General features: G+C 50.6%; 3 protein-coding genes across 5 annotated transcripts; 2 read left to right on the plus strand and 1 right to left on the minus strand.

The window, feature by feature from the left end:
* The first annotated feature begins 50 nt into the window (after positions 1 to 50).
* On the plus strand, positions 51 to 7972 carry SLC37A4 (solute carrier family 37 member 4). 3 transcript variants are annotated; one of them, XM_072918227.1, is made up of 9 exons: positions 54 to 311; positions 400 to 632; positions 1952 to 2195; positions 3304 to 3462; positions 3834 to 3919; positions 4498 to 4611; positions 4889 to 4954; positions 6064 to 6202; positions 6484 to 7972. In XM_072918227.1, the coding sequence occupies exons 1-9, from the start codon at positions 164 to 166 to the stop codon at positions 6648 to 6650; spliced, it is 1356 nt and encodes a 451-aa protein (XP_072774328.1). In that variant the 5' UTR covers positions 54 to 163; the 3' UTR covers positions 6651 to 7972. The 3 variants fall into 3 exon arrangements, 2 of the variants coding, with proteins under 2 accessions (XP_072774328.1, XP_072774329.1); XR_012051876.1 differs by lacking the exon at positions 6484 to 7972 and having other exon boundaries at positions 51 to 311; positions 4889 to 5076; XM_072918228.1 differs by lacking the exon at positions 4889 to 4954 and having other exon boundaries at positions 55 to 311.
* Positions 7973 to 8071: 99 nt separating this feature from the next.
* TRAPPC4 (trafficking protein particle complex subunit 4) lies at positions 8072 to 9866 on the minus strand. The gene is made up of 5 exons (XM_002188305.6): positions 9692 to 9866; positions 9357 to 9531; positions 9173 to 9276; positions 8960 to 9086; positions 8072 to 8540 (listed from the first exon to the last, which is right to left on the minus strand). Exons 1-5 carry the CDS (start codon positions 9864 to 9866, stop codon positions 8462 to 8464), a joined length of 660 nt encoding a protein of 219 aa, XP_002188341.1. The 3' UTR covers positions 8072 to 8461.
* A 117-nt stretch (positions 9867 to 9983) lies between these two features.
* Positions 9984 to 11799, plus strand: RPS25 (ribosomal protein S25; the record flags this gene model as incomplete). Its single annotated transcript, NM_001245139.2, is given in 5 exon segments — positions 9984 to 10012; positions 10170 to 10265; positions 10669 to 10852; positions 11242 to 11340; positions 11737 to 11799. Coding segments are annotated over 4 exon segments (378 nt in total). The 5' UTR covers positions 9984 to 10009.
* Positions 11800 to 11805: the final 6 nt, after the last annotated feature.

The raw sequence follows: 11805 nt of genomic DNA on the forward strand, positions 1-11805 counted from the left end.
CGGGGCGGTGCGTGTGTGCCGGGACTGGGGCGGGCCGGGGCGGGACTTCCGCGGGCCGGGGCGGGGCCGTGCCCGCCCGTCCGTGTGCCCGTCCGTCCGTGTGCCCGTCCGTCCGTGTGTCCGTCCGTGCGGAGCGGTGCGGCCCCGCGGGCGGCGCGGCGCGATGGCGGCCGGCGGGTACGGGCGGTACCGGGCCGTGATCTTCGCGGCCATGTTCGTGGGCTACACGCTGTATTACTTCAACCGCAAAACCTTCTCGTTCGTCATGCCCGCCGTCATGGCCGAAGTGCCGCTGGGGAAGGACGAGCTGGGTGAGTGTCGGTGCCGGTGCCTCCGCCCCGCCGGCCCGCTGCTGGCCGTGCCGCGGGCTGAGGCGCCGCTGGGCTCTGCCCGCCGCAGGTCTCATCACCAGCAGCCAGTCTGCAGCCTACGCCATCAGCAAGTTCATCAGCGGCGTCCTCTCGGACCAGATGAGCGCTCGCTGGCTCTTCTCCTCCGGCCTCCTCATGGTGGGCTTGGTCAACGTGGTCTTCTCCTGGAGCTCCACCGTCATGGCCTTCGCCGGGCTCTGGTTCCTCAACGGCCTGGCCCAGGGCCTGGGCTGGCCGCCCTGCGGGAAGATCCTGCGCAAGGTGAGTGCTGAGAAAGGTGCGGGAATTGCCACTGCTCTCTTGACCTGTCCTGGCATCAGGGCTGTGCCGACCATGCTTGCCCAGAATCCAGAGGGACTTGCAGCTTTTCTCACTCCCTTCCAGCCAAGGAGATCTAGAGCACTGTCTGCACTATCTGCATTCTGCTGCTGGTGAAACAAGTTTCTGTGCATGGGGATCTGCTTATTCTAGCAAAGATTCACTCTGTAGCCTTTGCCCCTATGTGCCTTCAGCGTAGCTCAGTTTGGTGAGTAACATCTGGTAGCAGAGTTCTGCCCCGCTGAGACGGACTTTGTGGGAATTAAGCATTTTAGGTGTGGACACATAGGGCTGCTTGTCTCTGCTGCTACAAGTCAGGCTTTGCTGTGGGTCAGGGGACAGTGAGCACAGTTCCATCTGCGTACGTGGGCAACTTGGGAATTCCAAATCACAGGTGGTTCAGATAGAAAACCTGATAAGATGGAGGAATGGCATGAGGTGAGTCTGTAAGCTGTATGTACTTGGGGGTTTGTGACAGTCTGAAAGGACCAGATTGATTTCTCCCAAGGACAGAAGGAGAGGAGTTTGGTTAGCTTTATGCTGATCCCTCACAGAAGATGTAAAATCCAGGAGTGAATGTTCTGCATGTACTTGTGGGGCAGGGTGGGGAAAAGATAAACAACTTTATTGCCCTTCTGTGAGTCACCTAGCCTCCCCTAACTGATGAGGAGAGTGCTGTGCAGTACAGTGGGATGCACAGAAAAGAAGGGCACAAGTAACAGAAATATCAGCCGTGGTGTTTTCTGGAGATGTTAATGAATGTAGATCTTAGACATTTTCCTGCTGACGAGAACCACCCAAGTGGTTCTGGCTCTGAGTGCTCGTTGCAATACAGAGCCCATCATGTCTGACACTTAATGCAACAGCGTGTCCTAATGTTACCCTGTGACTCTCCATATCCATCCAAGTTCCTGAGCCAGCAGACCTCTCCAGGAGGATGCTGTTCCTAAGCAAGTGAGTATGCATAACCATGTGCTCTTAAACTTGCCTTTCCTGCCCCACGTCTCAGTTTCATGGTCTGTAAATGGAAATTACTTTGAGCTGGCTCACAGTGTGACCACCTGTCAAGCTCTCATGGCTGACACTTGAGTAACGTTTGGAGTTCCCTGCATGACTAAAGCAGCGTGGTGTGCGTGTTCCCTCTACCTGCTTTTGGAGTTCTGTGTCTGAATTGCCCCAACCCCACATCATGGGCTTCAAGGGAGGGTTTTCAAGTGTGCTATCACTCTCTTACACCTCATGCTATTTTTCTTGTTGCACAGTGGTTTGAGCCTTCCCAGTTTGGGACTTGGTGGGCAATCCTGTCTACAAGCATGAACTTGGCTGGAGGCTTAGGCCCCATTGTCGCTGCTCTTGTGTCTATGAACTACGATTGGCGCAAGACTTTGTCCTTCTCTGGCTTCACCTGCATGGTTGTCTCTTTTGTTTGCCTTGTCCTGATTAAAAACGAGCCGGCAGATGTTGGGCTGCCCAACATTGAACAAGGAGTCAAGAAAGGGAAGAAAGGTGAGCATCAATGCAAGCAAGCAGCTGCAGCAGAAGGTGCATTACCTTCTGTCTGTGTTCTGGTACAGATGTGTCACTCTCAGCATACTGACACCTCCACCCTCCCCAGTTTCTGAAGTCACATTTTGGCAGGTGTGAGGTAGTGGGTTGGTTTTGGCTGCTTTATTCTGGCAGACACCCGTGTGTGGCTGAGGTGCTCAGGGCTGCTCTCCCCATACATGTCATGTCTTCCTGCTACCAGCATCTCTATTTTCTTGTACCCTTGTGTGCTCAGACCGTGAATGCAATTTTGGTGGGGTGGTAGAGAGAGGAAAATTACAACAGCAAGGAATGCTTCCTTAAGCCTGACCCGCTCCTCTGCTTTGGCAGCAGACAGGCAGTTCTCCCCTCACCCCCCACCTTAGGCTCTCTTGACCCCTAGCTCACGGTGGACTCTGCTCAGTGTTTCTGTCCTAACTTAGGACATCTAGTTAGTAAATGTTTGTTCAGACCACTGAGTGTGGCGCTTCTCTGAAAGCACAACATGAGATGAGAATTGCAACACAGGTTTTCAGTAGGATTTTAAAGGCCAGTGGAAACTCAGCCTGTGTTCCATGCTGTCCCATAGTACCTGTGCTGCCAGACTTGAGCTTTTCGCATTAGAAAATAATATTGTTTCCCCAGAGCATTCTCTGGGGAGAGCAAGTTTGTTGGTGTTCCTGGAAGACTGATGCAATTATCAAGGTAGCATCTGAAAGCATTTTTGTTTGGGTCTGTGCAGTGCCTTTCACAGGCACAGCTAAAAAACACTCCCAAAGAATCTAGAGGTAATTTTTCTAACACCCTTTGTGAGGGATTTACTGGCAACTGCAATACAGAAAATTACTGGGAGTAGTGTTTTGATAATTCTTTTCAAATCTTTAATGAATGTGGGATAAAATGACAGAAGAGATTCTGAAGTCACCAGAACAAGGGGGAGGTAGAGCCATTCACTACCATTCAGCAGCTGTGAACACCACTCCCTGTGTGGGGACGTTCTTGTGCTTTGCTCCTGCCTGCAGAACTGTCTGCTGGGCTGCTGGTTGGTGTGGTTTAGGCTGTGGTAACACTCCTCCCAACCTTCCTACAGGTTCCTCCAGTGACAACAGCACCTTGACAGAGCTGCTGCTCTCACCATACCTTTGGGTGCTCTCAACAGGCTACCTGGTCGTTTTTGGAGTGAAAACGTGCTGTACTGATTGGGGGCAGCTCTTCCTGATCCAGGAGAGGGGACAATCCATGCTTGTAGGTAATACGCAAAACTGCATTATTAAGCTCTAGGGCTGCAGTCTGGGAGGTGTTGCCCAGAGTTCGCCTGGGTAGAAGCCCTTCCACATGGGGGACTTGTTTGCCCACCTCCTAGTTGTCTGCTTAGATACATGCAGGTTTTGAAATAACTCAGTGATGGAGTTACTGCATGCACCAAGCACCCCAGTGCCAGGACGTTCCTGGGACTGGCAGACAGGCGTTCCTGAACAGGGATGAGCCAGATGGTTGTGTCCAGCAGAGCTGCTCAAGTGCTCTGTGAGCTGACAGCAATAGGACTGGTCTGGAACCCACATCAGCGTTTCTGTTTTGACTAAATCTGATGGGCTGTTCTTCACTTCGTCTGTGTTCTAGGCAGTTCCTACATTAGTGCCTTGGAGATTGGGGGCCTGGTGGGAAGCATTGCTGCTGGATACCTTTCTGATAGAGCAGTAGCAAAAGTAAGTCGTGTGCACCCTCGGGCATGCTGGGCAGGGAGCACAGTGGCAATCTGAGCTGTTTCACTAAGGCACTCAGGCAGAATGCTGTCCCTGTGAGCACAGCAGAGAAACCAACCCATACTCAGTTCTGCCATGTGCATGGGCACAGCTGCCAAACACTCCAGAAGGTGCTGGGGAATAGGTGTGCTGATGTTAGGAGTTGCAGTATGCCTCTCAGATTTGACGTGTTTAATCTCTTTGATTTGTTTGCTTTACTGTGGTCTCCAGATTCTCGTGTGGAAGGACTGTTTGCTGATAATTGTCTTCTGTCTGGGAAAAAAACCCACATTAAAATCCAGTGGTGGGATCTGGAGCTAGATTCAGGGTGGAAGTGGTTGATAACTGAAGTATTGTTCAGCACTATGAGCTTTTGTTTAGCACAGTTTGACTGTGTGCAGCCCTTAAACCACACTAACAAGGTATGCCAACAGATGTGCCATCCGTGTTTCTGACTGGGCTGTGGGTGCTGTTAGTCACTACAGGTCTAAATGGAAGTCCTGCCAGTTTCTGAGTCTCCACTTTCCTTCCTTGTGTCACAGGTAGGCTTGTCAAGCTATGGGAACCCTCGGCACGCGCTCCTACTTTCCATGATGGCTGGGATGTGTGTGTCCATGTTCCTCTTTCGGATCACAGTCACAGGTGACTCTCCCAAGGTAATTCACATGCAGCTGGCCATCCATAGGGATAGCCCTGGAAGGGGAAGGTTTGATGACAGAAAGCATGAGTGTTTCCTTCACCATTCCCAAATATTTATCTTTTTTTGCACTCTGGAGAAGCGCTGGCTTAGCCTGGCTTGGGGTGCTCCTGCTGTCCTGTTGTTGCGGGCAGCCTGTCTTCCAGGCTTTGCATGAGACGTGACTTGCATCTGCCCTTATGATTGCTAAATAAATAAAACTTCTTTTCTCCTTTCATTTTTTTCTTCTTCTTCAGGAAAATCACTTCTGGACTGTAGCCTTGCAACCTCTAGCTGATCTTACAGGCCTAAAAGAACAAGAGGTTTCTGCTTGCATTTTTTCTCCCTCTGCCTTTTTCTTCTTTCCCTGGTCTGCCTTACTCCTATCCTGAGAGATTGGTTAGCACCTCAGAACTTAGAACCAGGGCATTAAGAAGAGATTACTGTAAGTTTGGTAAAAGAAACATTTTCTTATAATAATTTGAGTACACTAACTGACTTTAAAAAGTCTAACTATGTAACTTTTAAGTTTTATAAAGAAAGTTCTGAGGACCTCTGTTCATCAGGTAAAATATAGCCAGCTAAGGGGTCTTGTGGGTGAGATCTGAAAGAATGATTCTGCTCTGGCAGATGCATTCTTATTTGGTTTCTGGCAAGTGTTTTCCTAACTCCTTTCTGTTTCACATCTGGAAAATAAGATGGCACTTAATTCCTCCTGGGCTTTTTGAAATGGTGTTTGCAATTCTAAAAGCATGCTGTAATGTGGAGGTGTTACTTATCCTTTGCTGTGCAAACAAGAGACTGATGATTTTGTGCCAGATAGGTTGCTTAGAGCATAAGCTAATACTGAAGTTCAGACTGTTGGGGTTTTTGTGTTGGTGGGTTTTTTTTGTTTTGTTTTGGTTTTTGGGTTTTTTTTGTGGGGGTGTTTTTTTGTTTGTTTGTTTTTTGTTTCTCAGCTTAGTAGCATAGAGGTCATCAGAAAGAGGTGCCTCACAAATAAACATGCTCTGATCAGTCCCATGCATCTAAACTGAGAAAAGCTTTCAGTTGGAAGCTCCAGGCTTGTTTATGAAAGCAACATGATTCACAGTTCTTTCCTGTGGTTTCATGGGCTCATTGCCCTCTTCTGTTCGATGCTTTGTTTCTTGCAAATCAGCACAGGATGTGTTACATGGTGTGGGGGGCAGAACTGTGGGACGGAGGAGAGCTTGCATTGGCCAGTAAGATGGAGAGGTGGAGAGACAGCTGGGCTTTATGGATGTGGGGACTCTACAGGCTTGATCTCTTCTGGCTGCAGGCTGGGGAGCTGATGTCAGCCTGAAGATGTCAAAACTTCCTGGTACTTTGTATAGAATCTGAGAATTATTAACAGTTGCTAACTGACAGTGGTGAGATTTACAGATCCTGTTTCTGATTTTAACTTTGACAGCTGTGGATTCTGACTCTGGGAGCTGTGTTTGGGTTTTCCTCGTATGGGCCGATTGCCCTGTTTGGAGTCATAGCCAATGAAAGTGCCCCTGCCAACCTGTGTGGCACTTCCCACGCCATAGTGGCCCTCATGGCCAATGGTAAGTAATACCCATTTCCCCAAAAAACAAACAAAACCCATGCACATTCTTGATGAAGCATGGTCTAGGCCCAGGTGCCAAGGTCATGGGAAGGCATCTAAGGAGAGAGATAATGAAGCTGGAAGCGTTAGGGATGCTTTCCTGCTGTGTCCAACAGGTTTTGTGTTGGGTTTTAAGTTCAAACCAGGCCTGAGGAATTGTTATATATGTAAAAGCAGGTGTTGATAGATAGTATGGGAGCACACAAGTGTTGTTAGCTTTCTGTTTGTTTTCCGTTACAGTTGGGGGTTTCCTGGCTGGACTGCCTTTCAGTACAATTGCCAAGCACTACAGCTGGGCCACAGCCTTCTGGGTAGCTGAAGTCACCTGTATTGCTAGCACAGTGGCTTTCTTCTTGCTACGAAACATCCGCACCAAGATGGGCCGGATTTCCAAGAAGGCTGACTGAGGATAAGCTGCTTGGTGGAAGGGATGTTCCCACGTTGACGTGAATGATGTTAGTTTTTGTTTAACTGGCCTAGGAGTGAGTTTACCTATTGCTGCAACCTAGATAAAAATGTCTCAACTTCTCATCCAGTGTCAGGTGCCAGAGGGCACAAGGTTCCTGCTACTGATCACTTTTTCCCTTAAGATGTGATAATTCACCTAGTTTACATTTGCAATGATTTTACTGTACCTCTTCCTCACAGCAGTGTTAGTGAAGCAAGCAGGCTCTGCAGCCCAAGCTTGCCCACTACAAGTGGTCTGAAATGACTGGCTTCAGGTACACTTACCTCTAGTTTTATCATTATTGTTTGTCTCAGCCATTAACTGAGACATTAATCAGTTCAGCTTCGCTGCTCGGGGGCCCTGAACCGAGCCTTTGCTGCCTGCGTCCATCCCATCCAGCTGCCATAAGCACAGCTGTCCCAGGTCACTTGAGCACGAGCTCTGTGTATGCTCAGCCACATGACAGCAGCAGGTCAGGGAACGGTGATGACTGCAGCCCAGCCTGCTCTGACAGCAGCAAGGCTTTAGCTCTGCATGGGGTTGGTGTTTAGGAGTGAGGGAGTGTTGTCGCGGACAAGGGGAACAGCAGGACAAGGTGTGGCAGGGCTCTCCACAACATTTAGAAATAGGCACGCTTCCAGGGAATTCATGGCGTTCAGAAGCTCCTCCTAAGTGAACTGATCCTGCCTGGTGCGATGTCTGTGTGCAGTGTTAATAATTTGCAAGGGAGGCAGCTGCTGCCAAGGCAGCTTGTAGCCAGTGCTCTGCAAATCAGCCAGGAAAGCTATCCCAGCAGGCAGGAACTGCAACAGCAGCCACCACCAACCCATGACTTCTGCAGCTGGGTTTCTTGATAACCCACATTTCTAGCATTGGCTTGTATTCTTTCAATACAAGGTGTGAAGACTGGGATAGTTTTGGTCAAGAGCTGTGTCTCTCATGGCTGCAGGCAGGGGCTCAGGCTGCCTCTGAGTCAGCCTTAGCAGAGCCATCACTGACAGCCCCAGCAGTCAGGCCCAGCACCCTGCAATAAGTACACTCAGGTATTTAACCAGGAATTTGTTGAATATTCTTGTTTTTCCCCAAAACGATTTACTGTCTTAGGATCCTGAAAGAGGCAAGTTCAACTCTTAAAGAACCTGCATGCAGGTACTTCGCTGAGTACCTCAGTTGCAAGAGTAGTTAGCTAGCCTTAATTAGGTAAATGGAACTGAATTACATTTTGTACTTAATTACATGATCTTCTTCTATATCTGAAATAAAAATGGAGCAGTGTCACAAGGGCCCTGGTTGTCTTACAGAGTGGTGCAAGCAAAACCACCCAAATCCACATATTTTCTTGAGGTGCCAATGTCCCCACCAACAGAAAGCAAACAGCCATTTGTCTCATTAGTAAACACTTATTACTTCTATACAGAAACCCTCTGCAAAACCATAAGTTAGAGCTATACAGGAAAAATACATATGTACATTTATGATAGGAAAGAAAAGCACTGACTGTGGTAAAGCCACAGACCTGCACCTTCTCCTTCACCCAAGTGCAGTGGAGCTCCAACAGCAAAATAAGGCCTTGTGGCCCAATGTAAACAGTGCTAAGGAATCTCTTTAAGGTAAGTTTCACAACAAAGGGGATAAACTGGTATTTTGGGAGATACTGAAGCATGTTTTGGGGATGTGCAGAGGAGAGGGGAGCATTGTGAGAGGCCAGCCAGGGAAGAGAGAGGCCCAATTCTTCAGATGAATGAATCTCTGCAAGAGGCAAGGCTTTCTTTATGATCCAGGTCCGAAGGGTCCAGCTTTCTCTGCCACCTCCAGAGCAAGCTTCAAGTTCTGATCAAACAACTCACACCTGGAATAGTCAGAAAAAGAAAAGTAAAATGGATGACTTCTATCTATGGAAGTGAGTTAACAAAGCTAACAAAGGATCCCCAAATCCTTTGGCTCTGCATCTTTCAAGGAGATTCAGGAAGATATGACACAGCTACATTACTGCTGTCCAGAGCTGACTTGGTCCTTAGTTGAGATTAAAGTTTATTGTATAGGCCTGAGTATAAGGTAGGAGAGCAGGGTTTGTGCCAAGGAAGAGCACCTCCCATTTCCCTGGCGGAGCCAGCACTGGAAAGAGCTCAGGTCTGTGTCTGCTCTCTGCAGTAGTGTGCTGTAGCTTCCTTCCCCCTCCCTACTTAAGAACTGTCTGCATTTGCTACTGCATAGGCAGAAAGCAATGAGGGGTTGCAGCCAGGTTACTAAAAGTGGGCTTTTCCTTACCTTATTGGCATCTCCAGGGAGTAGAAAGGATTCTTCAGAGCGAAGTCTGAGTAAATCTCATAGATTTTACGGAGAAGAGCGTCTATCCCTGTCTGCCTTGGGTCAGCAAGAACCATGAATTTGATCCCTGGAAGCCATAATGCCAGGAGCATAAAGGAAGGCCAAGCACAGAGACAAAGCAGATGGTGTGGGGTGCCTGGGGCCCGATGGTACCTGTCAGTGTCTGGAAGCAGTGCAGCTTGAAGGTGTCGGTCTCCAGCATCTCGATCCCGGAGCTCCCAACTTCAGGCGACAGCTGTGACCCGATGGCAAACAGCCTGTGGGGACAGGCCCCTCAGCGCCCTCCACCAGCCCTGCCCGCGCCACCCGGGTCCCGCCACGGCCCACCCGGACTCACGAGTGGAACATGGAGGCCAGCATAAGCTTCTCGTTGGAGGAGAGCCGGTGGCGGCCAAAGCGGATGGACACTGGGTAGTTGGCGGGGTTACCCAGGAACTCCAGCACGTCCTTCCCGTCCGCCGTGAAGCGACCGTTCACCTCGGCGCCGTTGATGGCGAGCACGGCGTGACCCACTGCGGGGACAGCGCGGCGGCATCCTCACTCCCTCGGTCACTCCCTCACTCGCTCACTCACTCCCTCATTCCCTCACTCGCTCGCTCACTCACTCCCTGACTCGCTCACTCGCTCACTCCCTCACTCCCGGCCTCGCCCGGCCCTTCCCACCCTCCGCACCGCGGATGCCGTCCCGCTGCCCGAAGGCGACGACGACACGCTCGTCGTGCGGGCGCAGGACGAGATCGAGCGGAAAGCTGAACGTCTTCTCGGTGTCGGCGCGGGGCGCGTAGTGGTCCAGCTGGTAGATGAGGCCGCCAGCCTTGTTGACCACGTAGACGCTGAAGATCGCCATGGCCCCGGCAGCGGCGGCAGCAGCCCCGCCCGGCCGGCGGCGCCCCCGCCCCGGAGGTGACGCCCGGCCCGCGGGCCCGCCCCCGCCGCGCACCGCGATCTTCCTTTCTCGCCGACATCTTGCGGAGCAGCTGCGGCCGCATCATGGTGAGCGGGGCCGGGCCGGGCGGCGGGGGGCGAGCCGGGCTGGGCCGCCCGAGAGGCGCCGGCGGCTCCCGGAACGGGCCGGGAACCCCTGCGAGGTGCCCGGGGCGGCGGCCCCGCGCCTCGCCGCTCACCCCCCATCCTTCTCGTCCTCTCGCAGCCGCCCAAAGACGACAAGAAGAAGAAGGACGCGGGCAAGTCCGCCAAGAAGGACAAGGACCCGGTCAACAAGTCCGGCGGCAAAGCCAAGAAGAAGGTGGGAGCGGCGGGCCGGAGGGCTCGGGGTGCGGCGGGGTCCCGGGCCTGGCGCGTGTGCGGCGTGGCCGGGCTCGGGAGCGGCCTGAAGGCGGGGCGGGCATCTTGTTAAAGGAGCCAGCTCTTCATCTGCCAGCGAGTTGTACATAATAGCAACAAATAATAATACACTGTACATAAACCTGAGTAACAGAGGGCTTTAGTCCTCTTATTTTTAGATACTGCAGGTATTATCTGCAGCACGTTCATTTACAGAGGCAATTTTGTGCATCTCATTAGTTCTTTAGTTTGGGATGTGATACGGAAACATTTCATGGTTCTTGGGGCATCGTTTAGTTCCATTTTTTTGTTCTTGCTTACAACATGGCTTAGGGGGGTGTTGTTTTTTCTCTCTTTTCAAGTAGAAGTGGTCCAAGGGGAAAGTGAGGGACAAGTTGAACAACCTTGTCCTGTTTGACAAGGCCACTTATGACAAACTGTGCAAAGAAGTGCCCAACTACAAGCTCATCACACCTGCAGTTGTCTCAGAAAGGCTGAAGATCCGAGGCTCCCTGGCTCGGGCTGCCCTCCAGGAGCTCCTCAGCAAAGGTGAGCACTCAGAAATAAAAAAAAAACAAAAAAACAGCTGCTCGAATTGGCTGTTTGATTTTCCTTGCTTGCCCAGCAGCTTTCCTGCAACATCTGAACTGCCCCATGCTTATATTGTTTTTGGAGAGCCACTGCCTTAGCTTGAATTTCAGAAATGCTCCAAAGTATGGAGCAGCAGTTTGTTACGTAGAAGCATTTCTGTACTAAGAAAAATGTTGTCAGAAGGATGGGCTGTGATGTAAGTGCAGCCAGATGGCAACAAAAGACTTGCATAAGCTGCTACCACCTATTATTTCCTCTTGTACATTGCCCTTCCTCTCTAGGGGGGACCTCAGCATCCCTGGCATCTGTCAGTACACGCAAACTAATGTAATTGTGTTTTTTCATAGGGTTGATCAAACTGGTGTCCAAGCACCGAGCCCAAGTGATTTATACCCGAAACACGAAAGGTGGAGATGCGCCTGCTGCAGGAGAGGACGCATAGGGAGGTGAGGCTGGGTGCTGAGGAGCTAAGCTGTGCTGTTGGGAGCTAATGGACAGCTGTGCAATGTGTAATAGGCAACTTCCACATGGCTGTGGTGGGCTGTTCTTCCAGATGCTCAGAGTATTTTGCTTACATCCTAACCAACTTTTGCTGGGAACATTACTGGAAACATCGGCTCTCCAGAATTAAAGAGCAGTTTCTGATTTTGTCCCTGTGCTCATTGGATGAGGAAGGCATTCTTTGTTCCTCTCTGTGTGGGCTGCAGGGTAAATGGGCCCTTGTCCTCACTGCACTCACATGGCACCATGGCCAAGTGTTCCTGCTGGAATAAAACTGTCAAACTGTTTTGTGCTAGCCTGCTTTTACCTAGTTTTCTGATTGGGGACTTCTTGCTTTGCAGGTTCTTCAGTGACTTCGTCAATGTGTCATACCTAGATGCACGCAATAAAATTACTGATTATAATTTTTC

The sequence above is a fragment of the Taeniopygia guttata genome, chromosome 24 (assembly GCF_048771995.1).
Source record: "Taeniopygia guttata chromosome 24, bTaeGut7.mat, whole genome shotgun sequence".
NCBI lineage: Eukaryota > Metazoa > Chordata > Aves > Passeriformes > Estrildidae > Taeniopygia > Taeniopygia guttata.

Excerpts from the sequence above, each read along its gene's own strand:
- SLC37A4 (XM_072918227.1), top strand. The coding sequence starts at position 164 with ATGGCGGCCGGCGGGTACGGGCGGTACCGGGCCGTGATCTTCGCGGCC. Across the intron at positions 633-1,951 it reads GCGGGAAGATCCTGCGCAAG|TGGTTTGAGCCTTCCCAGTT; the intron begins GTGAGTGCTGAG and ends CTTGTTGCACAG. Across the intron at positions 3,920-4,497 it reads CTGATAGAGCAGTAGCAAAA|GTAGGCTTGTCAAGCTATGG; the intron begins GTAAGTCGTGTG and ends CTTGTGTCACAG.
- TRAPPC4 (XM_002188305.6), bottom strand. The coding sequence starts at position 9,866 with ATGGCGATCTTCAGCGTCTACGTGGTCAACAAGGCTGGCGGCCTCATC. Across the intron at positions 9,532-9,691 it reads GCAGCGGGACGGCATCCGCG|TGGGTCACGCCGTGCTCGCC; the intron begins GTGCGGAGGGTG and ends CTGTCCCCGCAG. Across the intron at positions 8,541-8,959 it reads TCCCTGGAGATGCCAATAAG|GTGTGAGTTGTTTGATCAGA; the intron begins GTAAGGAAAAGC and ends TGACTATTCCAG.